This window comes from Pseudophryne corroboree, chromosome 2 (assembly GCF_028390025.1).
Source record: "Pseudophryne corroboree isolate aPseCor3 chromosome 2, aPseCor3.hap2, whole genome shotgun sequence".
NCBI classification, from domain to species: Eukaryota; Metazoa; Chordata; class Amphibia; order Anura; family Myobatrachidae; genus Pseudophryne; species Pseudophryne corroboree.
Window position 1 is genome coordinate 14637148 of NC_086445.1, and position 20227 is coordinate 14657374.

Here is a 20227-nt window from a genome sequence, read left to right on the forward strand (position 1 = left end):
TGGAATACAGTATTCATATTTAACACAATATATGGTCTATAGTATAGGCTGCATCAAACATATTTAAATAATATAAATAAGATAAGTAATCAGGAAAAGGTTAAACATACTATAAATAAATACATAAACATAATAGAACCAGTACTGCACTTTCTAAACACACATTCTCCCTACTCATAGTAAGGCTCCTGTCCCTTCTTCCTGGTAGCTACTCTGTGGTCCAGTGCACTGATTGAGGACTCAGAAACACACACTCAGCAAACTTGGTAGAAGAAGCTTCTATCACTGGGCATGTGCAGCAGCTCTGCTCTATCCCTTAAATTGCATGATGTGGCGGTAGCTCTAGTAATCGTATTATATACCATTGCTATTTTTTTTATAATTTGCGCAACTTGCCAAGAGAAAGCGGGTTTCTGGGCAACCAGAACCCCCCCTGCGTTTGCCTATGATAGCGCATGGTTTTTATGTCAGTGTCAGGCTGGGGAATCCAGGGATTATCCTGTATCTCAGTGAAAGGTCACATTGCCACACTCTGTCGGCTAACAGAAACAATTCTAGAACTGATTTTATATAAACTGTACTTTTTATTCCAGAGACCTCTGATGAAGCATGGCAGCTCCTGGTAATAAGTCTGTGACATTTATCCTGAGTGGGATTCCGGAACTGGGGAATAATCAGTACATAATTGCCTTTCCTCTGTGTCTCTTATATGTCATCGCGCTACTGGGTAACTGGACTATTTTGGTGATTATAAAGCGAGAGGAGAGTCTCCACCATCCCATGTATGTGCTGCTTGCCATGCTAGCCATGACGGACATTGGTGTGTCCTTCACCACCCTTCCAACAGTCCTTGGTATCTTCGTTTTTAATTACCGCAAGATCCCCCTGGACTCCTGCCTCACCCAAATGTACTTCCTTCACACTTTTGCTGCAATGGAGTCTGGCGTCCTGGTGGCCATGGCAGTAGACAGGCTCGTCGCTATCTGGGACCCCCTGAGGTATTCTTCCATCTTAACCAACTCAGTGCTGAATAAGATCAAACTGGCCATAGTGCTACGGGGCCTTTGTGTGGTCTTCCCAATCCCGTTCCTCACTAGAAGATTTCCTTTCAGCAAGAGCCGTGTCCTTTCCCATTCTTATTGTCTCCACCAAGACGTCATCAGGCTGGCTGGCGCAGATACGACAATAAACAGCGTCTACGGCCTGGTGGCTGTCCTTATGACCAAGGGCTTTGACTCTATGTTCATCATTATCTCCTACGTAATGATTCTTAAGGCCGTTCTGAGCATCAGAGCGAATGAAGCTCAGCTGAAGGCCTTCAGCACCTGCATCTGCCATATTTGTGCCGTCCTCTTGTTCTATATCCCCCTCATTGGACTGTCGGTGGTCCACAGATTTGGGAAGAATACCTCTCACCTCCTGCCTATCCTGATGGCAGATGTATATCTTCTGGTTCCTCCTATGATCAATCCGATCATCTACAGCATGAAAACCAAGCAGATCCGTCAAAAGATCATCAAAGTCTTCACTCGTAACAAGATTGGGACCCCGGATAATAATATCGCTGTCCTAAAAGTATAAGATCCCTCTTTATGATGTGTTTATCAATGCATACACTTCTCATATACAGCAAGGAATCCATTACTGCGAGTGTTTGTGGTGTTATAAAGTGTCATTAAATACTAAGCCAGTATTGTTACTGTATACACTTGGGTATAAATGATATGTGTGATTAGTTTATCTTATAGCGATATATGTGGTGCCGGAGCCCTGTCTCCTAATGCGTGACTATAAATTCACTATCACCGACCCCGAATGCTTTTCTCTAGCCCATTGTTAGTGGCCCAATACTAAGCACCTGCACCTTTTGTCTGAGTATCAGCACCGACACTGGGGGGAGATCATGTCAAACAAATCTTATTGACTCTTTTGACTGTGTGACTAAAGTGATGGATAAAGGTGGAGCCATGGATATAGCTTATCTAGACCTTAGTAAGGCTTTTGACACTGTTCCACATCACAGACTGCTAAATAAACTTGAAATCTTGGTATTGGATACTAGGATTATTGAATGGATAAGATCTTGGTTGCAGGATAGAAAACAGAGAGTTGTAGTAAATGGAGTGCATTCACAGGAGGGAAATGTTACCAGTGGAGTACCCCAGGGATCTGTACTTGGACCAGTGCTTTTAAATATCTTTATTGGTGACATTGCAAATGGCATTAAAGGGAAAGTATGCCTTTTTGCAGATGACACAAAGGTATGCAACAGGGTAGACGCACCAGGAGGGGTAAAACAAATGACTGAGGATCTAGGTAGACTAGAGGAATGGTCGAGTGTGGCAATTACAGTTTAATGCCAAAAAATGCAAAATCATGCACTTGGGTCTCAAAAATCCAAAGGCTAAATATAGTTTTAATGGCACTATACTGGAAACTACTGAGGAGGAAAGGGATCTAGGAGTCACTATTTCAGGTGACATAAAGGCAGGTAAGCAATGTAACACAGCAATGAGGAATCAGCAGCAGAAAGAAAGAAGTAATAATGCCACTGTATAGGTCATTGGTACGGCCTCGTCTAGAATACTGTGTTCAATTCTGGAGGCCATATCTTCAAAAGGATATTAATACATTAGAGAGTGTACAAAGAAGGGCAACTAAAATGGTGCATGGCCTACATCACACAACCTACCCAGAAAGACTAAGAAATCTCAATATGTATAGTTTGGAGCAGAGAAGGGAAAGGGGGGACATGATAGAACTTTCATATATATCAAGGGTTTTAACAAAGTCCAGGAGGGAAACATTCTCCAAATGAAGAGAAGTATTAGAAGTTTAGAACACGAGGACATGCACTGAGACTGGAGGGGGGAGATTCAGGGGAAATTTGCGGAAAAATTACCTCACAGAAAGGGTAGTGGACAAGTGGAATAGCCTCCCATCAGAGGTGGTAGAGGCTAAGACAGTAGAGCAATGTACACATGCATGGGATAGACATAAGGATATCCCTACACAGAAATAAGAATCAAATAAGGTTTGAGATAAAAATATGGTAAAAATGGGACAGACTAGATGGGCCGAGTAGTTCTTATCTGCCGTCACATTCTAACAGCAGCAACGTATGGGGGGACGGTACACAGAATATATTACAGTGGAAACCATTGAACTATGAGACTCCTCTAAGTGGCCCAAATGTTCTGCTACAGCCACACCATGAATAATCGCTGATTACGAGACCTCATTTTATTTTGGTTACAGAACTGTACAGTGGGATGTAATAGGATAGGAGTGTTAGAATTATTATTGTAAAGTTGCTTATCAGCCGCAGTGTTTTACATGTGCTCATACACTACAGGGTCCGTTCCTTCCATTCAGGTCTCATTCTAGTTAAACAATTTATTTTTGTAAATCTCTGAGTACTGTTTGAGCAGATGAGTCCTCATACTCCTGGGCTGCAATCACAGCAAATGGCCCTCTCAGCGCACGAGGTCCTGTTCGACTCAGCCTCGCCGAGCGTCTTATTCACTCAAAATTAGTGATGAGTGGTTTGGATTACCTGAAATTCGAGGTTCCCCCCCCCCTGAACATTGCAGATCCGGGTATATTTGAGCCGCAGCTCGAATTCCAAATCGAGGCAAAATGTCATCCAGTGTCGGATTCTCACGATATTTGGATTCTATATAAGGACCCCAGGGTAATCTGTGCCATTTCGCTACAAGCACGCTGCTGCTTGCTGCACTGTGCTCTGCTGTGTGTATCCACAAGTGCTTACTCCATTCAAAAGTGCTGTGTCCATCCACAAGTGTGGATGGTGTAACGGTTAGCATTACTGCCTCACAGCACTGAGGTCATGGGTTAATTTCCCACCATAGTCCTAACTGTGTGGAGTTTGTATATTTTCCCCTCCAGGCACTACGGTTTCCTCCCACAATCTAAAAATATACTGGTAGGTTAATTGTCTTCCAATAAAAAATACTGACCCTAGTGTGAATTTGTGTGCATGTACATGTGGTAAGGAATATAGATTGTAAGCTCCACTGGGGCAGGGATTGATGTGACTGGCCAAATCACATAACTACATCCCCTCTGTAAAGCGCTGCAGAGTATATGTGCTCTATATAAATAGCTGGTAATAACAAGTGCTGTGTCCATGCACAAGTTAAAAAAGTTAAAAACATTTTTTTAAGTCTGTACAAACTGTATGCTGTGTACCCTAGTGCTCTTTGATCACGTGCATATATAAACCCTGTTACTCCACGCAGTGTGAGCTAAGCTGCAAGTTAATAAAAGAAAAATATATAATCTTTTGTTTGTACTGTTTGGTGCGCTGTACCCTAATGGGGATACGGTCTCTAGGTCGACTGTGTCTAGGTCGACAATGTTTAGGTCGACCACTATTGGTCGACAGTAACTAGGTTGACAGGTTTAAAAGGTCGACAGGGTCTCTAGGTCGACATGTTCTAGGTTGACAGGTCAGAAGGTCGACATGAGTTTGTTTTTTTTAAATCTTTTTTTTTACTTTTTCATACTTAACAATCCACGCGGACTATGATTGGGAATAGTAACCATGCCTGAAGACACAGGGGTATATTTACAAAGATTCGTGCTTTGGCCGTTTTGAAGGGTGTTTGAACTCGAATGGTATCGGGTGCATTTTACTGCAACTTTTTGAATCCTGATACGATCATTCACTTAAATCAAGGGGTCCCCCCCCTCCAGCCACCCAAGGGCCAGGGGTGAAGCCCGAGGCTGTCTCCCCCATCCATGGGCTGCGGATGGGGGGCTGATAGCCAAGTGTAAAAAAAAAGAATATTGTTTTTTGCACAAGAACTACAAGTCCCTGCAAGCTTCCCCCGCAAGCTGGTACTTGGAGAACCACAAGTACCAGCATGCGGGGGTTAAACCGGCCCGCTGGTACCTATAGTTCTTCTGCAAAAAAAAATACCCAAATAAAAACAGGACACACACACCTTGAAAGTACAACTTTATTACATACATTCCGACACACACATACTTACCTATGTTCACATGCCGACTCGGCCCACTTCTCGACGGCGATTCCAGGGTACCTGAAAATAAAATTATACTCACCTAAATCCTGTGTGTCGTGTCCTTTTGTAATAATCCACGTACTTGGCAAAACAAAAAAACGGAAACTCGACCACGCACTGAAAGGGGTCCCATGTTTACACATGGGACCCCTTTCCCCGACTGCCAGGAACCCCCCAGACTCCTGTCAAAGAGGGCACTTCTGCCAATCAGGGAGCGCCACGTCGTGGCACTCTCCTGATTGGCTGTGTGCTCCTGTAGTGTCTGTCAGGCAGCACACGGCACAGATACAATGTAGCGCCTATACGCTCCATTGTAGCCAATGGTGGGAACTTTGTGGTCAGCGGTGAGGTTACTTTCAGTCAACCGCTGACCGCAAAGTTCCCACCATTGGCTACAATGGAGTGCATAGGCGCTACATTGTATCACTGCCGTGTGCTGCCTGGCAGACACTACAGGAGCACACAGCCAATCAGGATGGTGCCACGATGTGGCGCTCCCTGATTGGCAGAAGGGACCCTCTTTGACAGGAGTCAGGGGGGTCCTGGCAGTCGGGAAAGGGGTACCATGTGTAAACATGGTGCCCCTTTCAGTGCGTGGTCGGGTTTCCGTTTTTTTGTTTTGCCAAGTACGTGGATCATACAAAGAATACAAGATTCCCTGGATTATGTGAGTATAATTTTATTCACAGGTACCCCAAGGATTCTACATGGAGAAGAGGACCGAGCCTCGTGGGAACATAGGTAAGTATGTATGTATGGAGGTGTGTATGTATGTAATAAACTTATACTTTCACGGTGTGTGTGTCCTGTTTTTTTGGGGGTATTTTTTTAGTAGTAGTACTACAGGTACCAGCGGGCCCGGTTTTCCACTGCATGCTGGTACTTGTGGTTCTCCAAGTACCAGCTTGCGGGGGAGGCTTGCTGGGACTTGTAGTACTGCTACTAAAAACAATATTCACATTTTTTCAAAAGGCTATCAGCCCCCGATCCGCCGCCCTTGGATGGGGGGGACAGCCTCGGGCTTCACCCCTGGCCCTTGGGTGGCTGGAGGGGGGGGACCCCTTGATTTAAGGGGTTCCCACTCCTCCAGGGTACCCCAGCCAGGGGTGACTAGTTGGGTATGTAATGCCAGGGCCGCAGAGACCAGTATAAAAGTGTCCCCCGGCTGTGGCATTATGTACCTGGCTAGTGGAGCCCAGTGCTGGATTCAAAAATATGGGGGACCCCTACGCTTTTTGTCCGCCGTATTTTTGGAACCAGGACCAGGCGCAGAGCCTGGTGCTGGTTGAAGAAATATGGGGGAACCCCTGTCATTTTCCCCCCATATTTTTTCAACCAGGACCGGCTCAAAGAGCCTGAGGCTGGTTATGCTTAGGAGGGGGGACCCCACGCAATTTTTTTTCTGTTTTTACACTAAACAGACCCTTTCCCATAGATAACCATGCACAGATCTCACTGATCCGTGCATGGTTATCCAAACTCGACTGGAAAAATCAGGTCTATTTTTTTGCTGCTTTTTTTAACGATTCGAAAAAAACCAGACCCGCACTTGAGCACTCAGAAACTAACACCCAAATACGAATGAATAGTGAATGCCCATATTGTATGAAATAACAGCCGCGTTTGACCGATGGTCTATTCATTCGTATTTCGGAACTTTGCAAATCAAACCATTACGAATAGTCCAAACACTGCCGAGATTGGTGCTTAGTGAATTCCCGGATTGGGACTTAGAAAAAAAAACACAAATCGGACAAACTCGAATTCTTAGTAAATATTGGCCACGGTGCACTAACTGGGGTTCCCGGTCACTGCGCAGAGAAAATGACACCAAAACCCCTTAAAAACTCATGCCGACCTTTTGACCTGTCAACCTAGAACATGTCAACCTAGAGACCGTGTCGACCTTGAAAACCTGTCGACCTAGTTACTGTCGACCAATAGTGGTTGACCTAAACATTGTCGACCTAGACACAGTCGACCTTATGACCATACCCACGCTAATGTGCTTTGCTCATGTGCATATAGAGTATAAGCCCTGTGACTCTACACAGTGTGAGCTGAGCAGCGAAGTGAAAACTAAATATATTGTTATATTGTTTGTACTGTTCTGGCACACTGTACCCCTGTGCATTTATTATTCGCATACATATAAAAGCCCTTTGAATTGCCACAGTGTGAGATGAGCTGTGAAGTGAAAAATAAATAAATTGTTCTATTGTTTGTGCTGTTCTTGTGCACTGTACCCCTGTGCGTTTTTTCACGTATACTGTATATAAAAGCCATTTCAATCACCACACAAAGTCCATTTGACTACTTAAAGGGAAAAAAAGGCAATTTGGAGGCCCTTTTAGAAACTCGATTTGCATTACTTAAGCTGCCCATACTCTAGTTTGTACTGAGAAAGAGTTTTCAGAAAAGCTGGGAACCTTGTCAGCGATCGGCATAGGGGGCTACTTCCTCAAAATGTGGAAAAGATGATGGTCATAAAAACTAATTACAAATTCCACGAGGAAAACCTTTACCGGCAATTACAGTACATCAAAGTACAGAAACTTCTGCAATGGTGGATTCCAATGGGGGTGAATTGATATTGCGTGAGGATGATGGCCCTCATTCCGAGTTGATCATTCGCTGCCATTTTTTTCAGCGCAGCGATCAGGTGAAAAATCGGCATTTATGCGCATGCGCATGGTACGCAGCACGCATGCGCTAAGTACTTTCACACAAAACTTTGTAGTTTTACCGAAGCTCGAGCAACGTTTTTCAGTCGCTCGAGTGTTCGTAGTATGATTGACAGGAAGTGGGTGTTTCTGGGAGGCAACTCTGCGTTTTCAGGGAGTGTGCTAAAACATGCAGGCATGCCAGGCAAAAATGCAGGAGTGGCTGGAGAAACAGGGGAGTGGCTGGCAGAACGCAGGGCGTGACTGTGACGTCAAACCAGGAACTAAACAGACTGCAGTCATCGCAAGATAGGAGTAGGTCTGGAGCTACTCAGAAACGGCATGACATTTTTCCTGTGCAGTTCTGCTAACCTTTCGGTCGCACTTCTGCTAAGCTAAGATACACTCCCAGAGGGCGGCGGCCTAGCGTTTGCATTGCTGCTAAAAGCAGCTAGCGAGCGATCAACTCGGAATGAGGGCCGATGTACACACTGATGAGGGTGAGGATAGTAGTGACAATAACATCTTGCCACCACAGAGGTGTTAGCTAATCTGCCTTAAGCTCATTGGTCGCTTGTTTTGTGGGGGCCAAACAAACCAAGCACTTCAGCAACAAAACTTAGCAGTTCCTGTTGCTGAAGTGCTTGGTTTGTTAAACTGTGTAATAATATACCCCATCCAGGGACACCATCAGCTCTAAAGGAAGTGGGCACGGCCCATGTGGCAAAGGTGTGGCCAGACTTCACCTCTAAAAAAAATAGGATTTTAAAAAACTACCGGTAAATCCTTTTCTCGTAGTTCATAAGGGATATTGGGGATGCATTAGTACTATGGTTATAGGCGGGGTCCAAAGGAGCCAGTGCACTTTAAATTTCTTCAACTGGGTGTGCTGGCTCCTCTCCTCTATGCCCCCTCCCACAGGCAGTCAAAGTTAAAACAGTGCCTGAAGGAGAATGACATACTTGAGAGAAGGAACATAACAACAAAAAGGGTTGTGAGATTTACACACCAGCACACCATAACATTACATGGCCAGCAACAGCTGCCAACATAAACAGCAACAGCTGAACAGGTAACACATAACAAATAACCTGCAGAAAGTCACCGCACAGAGGCGGGCACCCAGTATCCCATATGAACTATGAGAAAAGGATTTGCCGGTAGGTATTTTAAATCCTCTTTTCTCTAGCATCCATAAGGGATATTGGGGACACATTAGTATGATGGGGCTGTCCCGAAACTTCCAGAGCAGGCGGGAACATGAGGAGACACCTGCAGCACCGCCTGCCCAATCTATGTATACTCTTTGGCCAGGGTATCAAACTTGTAGAACTTTACAAAGGTGTTCTTCCCCGACCAGGTAGCCGCTCGGCACAGTTGCAGAGCTGAGACTCCACGGGCAGCCACCCAGGAAGACCCCACCGATCTAGTAGAGTAGGCCTCAGAGACTGTAGAACAGGTAAGGCTGCTGACACATAGGCCTGTTGGTTAGGTTAGTAAGTTGAAGCCAATGAGCAATGGACTGCTTTGAAGCAGGGCAACCCTTTTTCAGCGCATCTTATAGCATGAACAAGGAATCCATCTTTCTGATCCGAGTCCTCTTGACATAGATTTTCAAGGTTCGCACCACATCCAATGCCTCCAGAGGAGCAGAATTGCCAGAACTGGATGTAATCACAATAGGGTGATTCAAGTGAAACGTGGAGACCACCTTTGGCAAGAACTGCTGTCTGGTCCTGAGCTCCGCTCGGTTCTCATAGAAGACCAAGTATGGACTTTTACACAATAAGGCCCCCAATTCAGAGACACGCTTAGAAGAAGCCAGGGCCAGTAACATCACTGTCTTCCACGTAAGGTATTTGTCTTCCACCATCATTAGAGTTTCAAACCAGGAGGACTGTAGAAATTGTAACACCACATCCAAATTCCAAGGTGCCATTCAAACAGAGGTTGAATGTGAAGCACCCCTTGCAAGAAGGTCTGAACTTCTAGCAGTATAGCCAACTTCTTATGGAAGAAGTTTGAAAGAGCTGAAATCTGGACCTTAATGGATCCCAGACATAAGCCTTTATCCACTCCAGCCTGCAGGAAATGAATGAATTTTCCCAAATGGAATTCTGCAGATGGATTTGTGCGTTCCTCACACCAAGAGACATATCTCCGCCAGATATGATGATAGTGTTTTGACATCACAGGTTTTCTGGCTTGCACCATAATGGCAATGATCTTTTTGGAAAGACCTTTGAGAGCTAGGATGTTCCACTCAACTTCCATGCCGTCAAACGAAGCCACTGTAAGTCCGGGTAGACGAACGGTCCTTGCTGAAGAAGATCCTTTCATAGTGGCAGAGGCCAAGGGTCTTCTACGGACATGTCCAGAAGAGCCGTGTACCACTGGGCCAATCCAGGGCAATCAGGATTGCTTGGACACCCTGATGCCTGATCCTCTTGAGCACTTTTGGGATCAACGGAATCGGTGAAAACAGGTATACCAATTGGTAAGGCCAAGGCGATGTAAGTGCATCCACTGCGCTCGCCTGCGGATGCTTGGTTCGCGAGTAGTAGCAGCGAAGTTGTTTGTTGAGCCGAGACGCCATCATGTCGATCTGTTGGCATCCCCACCTGTCGATGATCTGTTAAAACAGCAGAGGTTGTAGGCCCCACTTCCCCGGGTGGAGATCGTGACGACTCAGAAAGTCCGCATCCCAGTTGTCCACTCCTGGAATGAAGATTGCAGACAGTGCTATTGCATTTCTTTCTGCCCAGAGGAGTATTCAGGGACGTGAGGCGGCGGGACCGAAGAGCGGGAAGACGATCTTCCTGGTTTTTGTGGAGCTGTGGATCCGGAACCCAGCACTTCCACTCACCGTGTCCAGCTGGTGTTGCAGGAATTTCCCGAGGAGGAAAGATGCCATCTTGGTGATATGTCCATTGGAGTTGATTTTAAATGCTTCTTTTTAATCATTGTTCTGTTAGTGCGGTCTGTGGAATAAATTAACATTCATGTTTAAGGACTGCTACACTATGTCTCTCTCTTTCTAAAGTGTTTTAGGATGTTCAGCAAGAAGTAAAAACATCCCAATCCATTACGGATTTTTTCTCTGAGGCTCTGGAGAATTTTCCCCTTGTCCTGTGATTTAAAGAGAGAAGTGTGTGCTGCTGCTTATCTAGATCTAAGCAAAGGGAGGGCGAAGAATCCCTCCATTCCCTCAGGGTGAATCATTTCTAATAATTTTGTTTCACTTCTGTTGGGGGAGTCTAAACATGGTGGTTGGAGAGCGCTACTGTTAAATGCACAATTTGTTTTTTGTATCAGAGGAGTATTCTTGACACTTATCTCATGCAGGCCCTGCTTTTGGTCCCTCCTTGTTGACTGATGTATTCCACAGCTGCGGCGGTGTCCGACTGAACCTGGATTGCTAGATCCTGGAGCAGAGGGGAGGCCTGAATCAGAGCATTGTAGATAGCACGAAGTTCCATTATGTTGATCGGAAGTAGGGCCTCTTGGACGAACCACCTGCCCTGGAACTGCACCCCCTGAGTGACAGCTCCCCATCCTCTCAGGCTCACATCCTTCGTGAGGAGTAACCAATCCTGAATCACGAAGCGTCGACCTTTCAGTAGATTGGAAGACTGTAGCCACCACAGGAGAGAAATCCTGGCCTGGGGTGACAGCTGAATCATCCAGTGCATCTGGAGATGTGAACCGGACCACTTGTTCAGGATGTCCTACTGGAAGGGTCTGGCATGGAACCTTCCATACTGTATCTGCTCGTACGAAGCCACCATCTTTCCCAACAATTTTATGCAAAGATGAACAGATACACGAGCAGGTCAGAGAACCATGCGATCCATTTCCTGGAGTGTTCTTGCTTTGTCCCCTGGGTGGAACACTTTCTGTTCCACAGTATCCAGTAGTATACTCAGAAAAAAGAGTCGCTGAGACGGCTCCAGGTGGGACTTCTGCAGACTGAGGATCCACCCGTGGTGAGACAAAAGTTGGATAGTGCGATCTACATGGAGCAATAGAAGCTCCCTGGAACTCGCTTTTAGCAGGAGATCGTCCAGGTAAGGGATTACGTTGACCCCCTGGACTCTGATTTGAAACATAATTTCTGCCATCACCTTTGTGAACACTCTCGGAGCTGTAGACAGGCCGAAGGGTAACGCCTGGAACTGGTAGTGATCGTTCAGGAGGGCAAACCTGAGATAGGCCTGATGAGGAGGCCAAATTGGGATATGGAGATAGGCGTCCTTGACATCCAGGGACACTCGGAATTCCTGTTGTTCCAGGCCTGCGATCACCGCTCTTAAAGATTCCATCTTAAATTTTAAAACCTTCAGGTAAGGATTCAAGGACTTCAGATTCAAAATGGGTCTCCCAGACCTGTCTGGTTTTGGTACTACGAACAGGCTGGAGTAGTAACCTTGTCCATGTTGATGCAGGGGCAATGGAACAATTACCTGGGACTGGACCAACTTTGTGATGGCCAGTAGCAGTGTAACACGCATATTTTCCAAAGCTGGTAAGCTCAATTTTAAAAATCGTTGGGGAGGAGCACCGTCGAACTCCAGCTTGTAACCCTAAGAGATTAGGTACCGTACCCAGGCATCCTGGCAGGAACCTTCCCAGATGTGGCTGAAGTGACATAACCAAGCTCCCACCATGAGATCCTCTCAGGGTGGGTGGGCACCGTCATGCTGAAGTTTTTGTGGATGCTGAACTGGTGCTCTGTTCCTGAGAGCTGGCAACGGCTGGTTTCTTAGGTTTACCTCTGGTGCCTCTAGCTGCGTTAGAGGCACCTCTTGCCCTAGATCGAAATCTGTTGGACCAAAAGGACTGAGTAGACGGCCCCGGGTAGGTACGTCTAGCAGGCGTAGCCCCCGAGGAAAAGAAACGTGGATTTCCCAGCCGTAACTTTGGAAATCTATGCATCCAATTCACCTCCGAAGAGCCATTCACCTGTGAAGAGAAGAGATTCCACATTGTGTTTGGAGTCAGCATCTGCAATCCACTGACGCAACCATATGGCTCTGCCTGCAGACATAGAAACATAGAATTTGACAGCAGATAAGAACCACTTGGCCCATCTAGTCTGCCCATTTTTTTTATCCTTTAGGTAATCGCAACCCTTTTTGAACCTTAATTCTTTGTAAGGATATTCATATGCCTATCCCAAGCATGTTTAAATTGCTCTACAGTCTTAGCCTCTACCACCTCTGATGGGAGACTATTCGAGGTGGTAGAGGCTAAGACCATGCTTGGGATAGACAGTTGTGTGGTGAGGGACAAGATTTGCTTCTGTTTGGCCACATATTTTATGACTGGCAGCCACCAGCACTGGTTTTGCCTATTATATTGACCATGCATAATTTGAATTGGTCCTGGACCACCAACCCAGGGCACTCCTGCAAGTGTTCCGAGGCACCCCAGAGAGACACGGCACAGAGTTTGGGAACCTCTGGCTTATACAATGGATTCTCCTAAAGGAATTACTGTGCACAAATAGCGGCTCTCCCCCTAATCCACACCCTGTACCAGTGATCCAGCGTGTGACAGTCTGGAGGAGCTGTGTGATGCTGCTGCTTATGCAAAGGAAGGCGCCAAAATGCAGCTGAGCCCGCTCTGATGTAGCTCCGCCCCTCATAATGGCTCCGGAGCTACTGTTATATATTTATACTAGCCATGTCTCCTAATCTCGCTGTAGCCTCACATAAATGTTGAGTACAGACATTGTCATCCAGTGTCACGCAGGGGCTACAGCGGGTCCCCCCAGGAGGGACCCGTACGCCTCACCCGCGTTTCTGCCGCCCCTAGTGTGGACCCCAGTTTGTACTCACCACCGACGATCACCTTCGGGCAGCTTTAGGGGTGTGCAGTATGATGCGGTTGCGACAGCTAAGGCGCAGTGCCCCGCTGAACAAACAGCCCCTCAGGACGATGGTCCTGCAGTGGAAGAAATTTAAAGTGCACTCACTCCTTTGGACCCGTCTATACCCCAATCGTACTAATCTGTCCCCAATATCCCTTATGGATGCTAGAGAAATAATGGGGGTCATTCTGACCTGATCGCATGCTAGGTTTTTTTGCTGTGGTGCGATCAGGTCAAAACTGCATGCGCCCATGCACCGCAATGCGCATACGCGTCATACGGGTACAAAGCGGATCGTTGCTGGGCGATGGATTTAATGAAGAATCCAATCGCACAGCCAGTCGGAAGGAGACTGACAGGAAGAGGGCGTTTGTGGGTGGCAACTGACCGTTTTCTGGGAGTGGTTGGAAAAACGCAGGCGTGTCCGGGCGTTAGCAGGGCGGGTGTCTGACGTCAATTCTGGTCCCAGGCAGGCTGAAGTGATCGCAGCGGCTGAGTAAGTTCTGGGCAACTCAGTAACTGCACAAAACTTTTTTGTAGCGCTCGGCTGCACATGCGTTCGCACACTTGCAAAGTAAAAATACACTCCCCTATAGGCGGCGACTATCTGATCGCAGCGCTGCAAAAAATAGCTAGCGAGCGATCAACTCGGAATGACCCCCAATGTCTTAAATGTTGTTGCAAAGCAGCTGCGCATGCCGAATGGGGGGGGAGGGGTTGTGCCAGTGTCCATTTTGGTGGGCAGCAGGCGGCGGGGTGTTCCGGTGTAATTGCTCCCACACATAGGGAAAGACAGGACTGCTTCTGTAGCTATTTGTCTCCCCAGCCCAGCACACAGCAGCCTGTGCTCGGCTAGGGAGACAGGCAGCAGCAGCAGCAGTTAGCTCTCTCTCCCAACTTCAGCTAAGTGCAATTGGGAAGGGGGAGGATAGCAGGACCCGAGCCCCCTGTGTGGCAATGTTTCATAGATATGCTATAGACTGCTGTGTGTTTGTGCCGCTGCTCTGTCGGTTAGTAACCAGCCAGCTCGCTGCAGCTTTTGGTCTACACTGGATGAAAAACAATGTTGTGAGTTGGTCAAAATTTACTAAAAATGACTGGAAATGAATGTTGAGGTTAATAATACTCTAGGAACAAAAAAATAGGAACAATTTATTTGATTTTAGCTTTTTTTGCCAATTTTTGAAAAACTTTTTTTTTTTTTTTTGCAAAACTAAAACCGGATGATGAATAAGAACCAAAACCAGCAAAAATGGTCCGGTACACATCTCTACTCACAATGTGCATGGGATACATTTAATTTGCCGGCTGTTGGGATCCGAGTGGTCAGGATCCTGACGCCGGAATGCCAATAGTTGGCAATGCCACCAGCCGGAAAACCGGCGCTAAAGGACAATTCCCACTCATGGTTGTCCACGACACCCACAGAGTGGGAACGGTTCCTGTGGTGAGTGCAGCGAGGAGACTCTGCGCTCACTCCACTGACGGCAGCCGGGATATCGCTGTTGGTATATTGACGCTGATATATCATACTGAATCCATGTGCGCCCTACTGTATCTTCACTAATAAAAGTACTGGAAGCTACCTATAATAACTAGTTTGCTACATTGCGCTAATCAGTTTGATGCGCAATATTTGCACATCTGTGTGCGACTGAGTCTGTGTACAAAGTGCTACAATGCAGCGTCCTTGGATTTTTCTCACGCCAAGTTCCGTTGCGCCTTATCTGCCGCTTAAAATTAATTCCATTGTGGTTACAGACGCACCGCATCATCTCCAGTACACTGTATGCTACACGGCACGGAGTGCCTCAGTCTCACCGGTGTCTCCCGCATAGGCCGGTTTCCCCTCCACTTGGCAAGTAGCTCAAATTATGCCAACAATAGCAATGGTATATAATAAGATTACTAGAGCTGCCGCCATATCATGCTGTGTAAGGGACAGAGCAGAGCTGCTGCACATGCCCAGTGGTAGCTGCTTCTACCAAGTTTGCTGTGTGTGTGTGGATCTGAGTGCACTGCACCAGAGAGTAGCTGCCAGGAAGAAGAGACAGGAGCCTTACATTGAGGTGGGAGAATGTGTTCTTAGAAAGTGCAGTACTGCTTCTATTATGTTTGTGTATTTATAGATGGAGATACGCTAATCGTCTGGGACGCGCTTGCGTGTGAGACATGCAGGCGCCCCATTCACTGCAATGGGAGCATCTCTGTGCACTCCCGTAGCGTGGCTAGGCGCCAGATCACCTAGTCACGCCAGGAGTGCACGTTTGCGATGGAACCGCATCAGATGAGCATGGCTCCATCTGTATGTATTATGGTTTGTTTAACCCTTTCCTGAACACATTTAAATTAAATGTTTGATACAGCCTATACTATAGACCATCCATAGTGTTACATATTAATACTAGATTCCATGCAGTTTCCAGTGTATAAAAAGACCAATGTGTACATTAATGTCCAGGGTCTGTACTAGGTTCCTCTACCACTCCCCCTGACTCCCACACTTACTCCAGTGTTCCGCAGAGTGGGAGATTGTTTTTGAGGAGTGTCCGGAGAAACACAGCAGGGACCAGGCGTTTGGAGGGAGGGTTTCTGACGTCAGCTCCGGCCCCGATCATCGCACTGGAAGAGTAAGTCCTGGGCTGAGCAGAGACTGCACAAACTTAGTTTGTCCAGTCTCCCCAACACATCCGAACGCACACATACACAGCGATTAACCCCTCCCCTGTAGGCAGCGACTACCTGATCGCAGGGATGCAAAAATGCACCCTAGCGATTAGGTCTGAATTACCCCCTGCATTTGGAAACCCCCCCTCTAGAAATCCTGCATTTGCCATATGGCATACTCAGGACACATCAGTACAGTATATGTAGAATACTGATACAATTGTTTCTCTTTGTTCTCTTGTGTAAGGCGCGGACCATCCTCTGACTGATCGTCATTCTGTATCTGACGTGTTTTAGTGCAATAAAACAATCACGAGAAGACAGAACAAAGCCTGTCCGTTTCCGACACTCGGCTATCAGATAGGCAAACTAGGTCCAGTTCCCCTGTAATCAGCCGCGGTGCTGAGACCACATTTACATAGTATCTATCTGCAGTGTCCGTTCCCTTCCAGAGAATGTTCTATGCAAATCATCTGAGAACAGAGCGCAGTATCACTTTCACATTCGCCTGCTGCTGTATAGAGTGAGGAGAAGTATTGTATATTATGCTTCTGTGTACTGTAGATTGTAGCTCTATTTTACTCCACTTTTAAAAATAAATGATACTACTACTACTATTATTATTATTATTATTATTATTACCCTTTATTTATATTGCGCCACAAGTGTTCCACAGCGCCCAATTACACAGTACATAAACAAATAATCAACAGGAAAACAGCAACTTACAGTTGATGACAGTATAGGACAAGTACAGGGTAAATAGACATAGTTACATCAGCAGATGACACTGGAATAAGTATCAGGTGGCAGAAGACTGCTGGATGTGGTGCAGTTGAAGATTAAGAAAGGATAAGCACATGAGGGAAGAGGGCCCTGCTCGTGAGAGCTTACATTCTAAAGGAGAGGGTACACAGACAGGGGTGACACAGATGGGGTACATAGAGAGCGTAGAACAGAGGTTTAGGATGAGATTTGGCTGGGTTTGGTGAAGAAGTGGGTCTTGAGAGATCGTTTGAAGTTTTGTAGAGAGGTGGAGAGTCTGAGGGGGAGAGGTAGAGAATTCCAGAGAAATGGTGCAGCACGTGAAAAATCTTGGAGGTAGGAGTGGGAGGAAGTAATCAGTAGGCAGGAGAGTCGGCGTGCATTAGCAGAGCGAAGAGGACGGCTGGGAGTGTAAAGCGAGATAAGATCAGAAATGTAGATGGGAGAGGAGTGGGTGAGGGCTTTGTAGGCGAGTACTACTACTACTACTACTACTACTACTACTAATAATAATAATACTAATACTACTACCACTAATAATAATAATAATAATACTACTACTACTACTACTACTACTACTACTAATAATAATAATAATAATAATAATACTAATACTACTACCACTAATAATAATAATAATAATAATAATACTACTACTACTACTACTACTACTACTACTAATAATAATAATAATAATAATAATAATAATACTACTACTACTACTAATAATAATAATAATAATAATAATAATAATACTAATACTACTACTAATAATAATAATAATACTTACTACTACTACTACTACTACTACTACTACTACTACTAATAATAATAATACTAATACTACTACCACTAATAATAATAATAATAATAATAATAATAATAATAATAATACTACTACTACTACTACTACTACTACTACTAATAATAATAATAATAATACTACTACTACTACTAATAATAATAATAATAATAATAATACTAATACTAATACTACTACTAATAATACTACTACTACTACTACTACTACTACTACTACTACTAATAATAATAATAATAATAATAATACTACTACTACTACTACTACTACTACTACTGCTAGGGGCAATATGTTTTTAAACACACTAAATGATAACTACCTAGTCCAACTAATTGAGGAACCAACTAGGTACAATGCAATCTTAGACCTGGTATTAACAAACAATGGGGATTTGGTATCAGGTATTATAGTAGGGGAACCCATAGGAAACAGCGACCACAATATGGTCACATTCAATATCAGTTTCCATAAACAGCCCTATACTGGCTCAACTAGGACTCTATAACTTTAGCAAAGCAAATTTTGAAAAGATGAGGGTATTTTTCAGGGATATTGAATGGGAAGGTTTGTTTTTAGGAAAAAATACTACGGAGAAATGGGAGGTACTAAAATTCCTGCTAGCTAAAAATACACTCAAATTTATTCCTATGAGCAGCAAAAAAGGAATAAAAATCATAAACCGATGTGGCTTAACAAAAAGATTAAGGAACTTATGGGCAAGAAAAGGCGAGCATTTAAAAAATACAAATCTGACGGGGAAGCAAAGTCATTTCAGCACTATAAGGAATGTAACAAAATTTGCAAAAAAGGAAATAAGAGCGGCTAAAGTAGATACTGAAAAACTAGTAGCAAAGGAAAGCAAAGCGAATCCCAAAAAATTCTTTAAATACATTAATAGCAAGAGATTAAAGAAGGAGAGTATAGGCCCTTTAAAAGACAAGTTGGGAGTCTTAAGCAAATATGATAATGACATAGCGGACACACTAAATGAGTTTTTTTCAACAGTAGTCACTAGAGAGGACCCAATTCAGGGACTGACACACAATCTCAATAATGAGAATATCCCACTGATAAGTACTTATTTAAGCGAGGAAGTAGTCTGTGACCGATTAAAACATTTAAAGATAAATAAATCACCAGGGCCCGATGGTATTCACCCAAGGGTTCTAATGGAGCTTCACTCTGAACTGGCAAAACCGCTATCTTTGATCTTTAAGGATTCAGTTATATCAGGTATGGTTCCCAAAGACTGGCATATAGCGGAAGTAGTGCCTATATTCAAAAAGGGAAGTAAAGCTGAACCAGGTAATTATAGACCAGTTAGTCTTACATCTATAGTGGGGAAAGTATTGGAAGGTATTCTAAGAGATAGTATTCAGAAGTTCCTTGAAGTCAATAAGGTCATTAAAAGGAATCAACATGGGTTTATGAAGGACAGATCCTGTCAAACCAACTTACTTGGCTTTTATGAAACAGTAAGCGCAAACCTAGATCAGGGTAAAGACGTGGATGTAATCTTTTTAGACTTTGCCAAAGCGTTCGATACTGTACCATACATGAGACTTATCTACAAGCTACAAGAATCAGGGCTAGGAAGCACAATATGCACTTGGATCAAAAACTGGTTAGATAATAGGAAGCAGCGTGTTGTGGTTAATGGATCTTTTTCAACTTGGACTGAAGTGCTAAGTGGTGTGCCGCAAGGCTCAGTATTAGGACCGCTATTGTTCAATATTTTCATTAACGACCTAATAGAAGGTCTAGAGAGCATGATGTCAATTTTTGCAGATGATACCAAATTGTGTAAGGCTATAAATACAGAGGAGGATGCCGAGTCTCTTCAGAACGACTTAGTTAAATTAGAAGCATGGGCAGCCAAATGGAGAATGCGCTTCAACACAGACAAGTGTAAGGTAATGCACTGTGGTAACAAGAACAAAAATTACACCTACCTACTAAACGGGGTAAAATTAGGGGATTCTGTACTGGAAAAGGACTTAGGTGTCCTCATAGATAGCAAACTAAGCAATAGTACCCAAAGTAGGACTGCAGCAAAGAAGGCTAATAAGATATTAGCATGCATAAAACGGGGTATTGATGCTAGGGACGAGAGTATTATACTCCCGTTATATAAATCACTAGTGAGGCCACACCTTGAATACTGTGTGCAATTCTGTGCACCGTACTACAAGAAGGATATCCTGGAGCTAGAAAAGGTTCAGAGGAGGGCGACCAAACTAATTAAGGGCATGGAGACAATGGAATACAAGGAAAGGCTTGAAAGACTAGGCATGTTTACATTGGAAAAGCGGAGACTAAGAGGGGATATGATCAACATCTACAAATATATAAGGGGACAATACACAGAGCTTGCGCGGGACCTGTTTTT

At 44.8% G+C, this 20227-nt stretch overlaps 1 protein-coding gene across 1 annotated transcript; it reads left to right on the plus strand.

The window, feature by feature from the left end:
- Positions 1-606: 606 nt before the first annotated feature.
- LOC135050452 (olfactory receptor 51G2-like) lies at positions 607-1640 on the plus strand. The gene has a single exon (XM_063956944.1). It carries the CDS (start codon positions 610-612, stop codon positions 1579-1581), a length of 972 nt encoding a protein of 323 aa, XP_063813014.1. The 5' UTR covers positions 607-609; the 3' UTR covers positions 1582-1640.
- The last annotated feature ends 18587 nt before the right edge of the window (positions 1641-20227 follow it).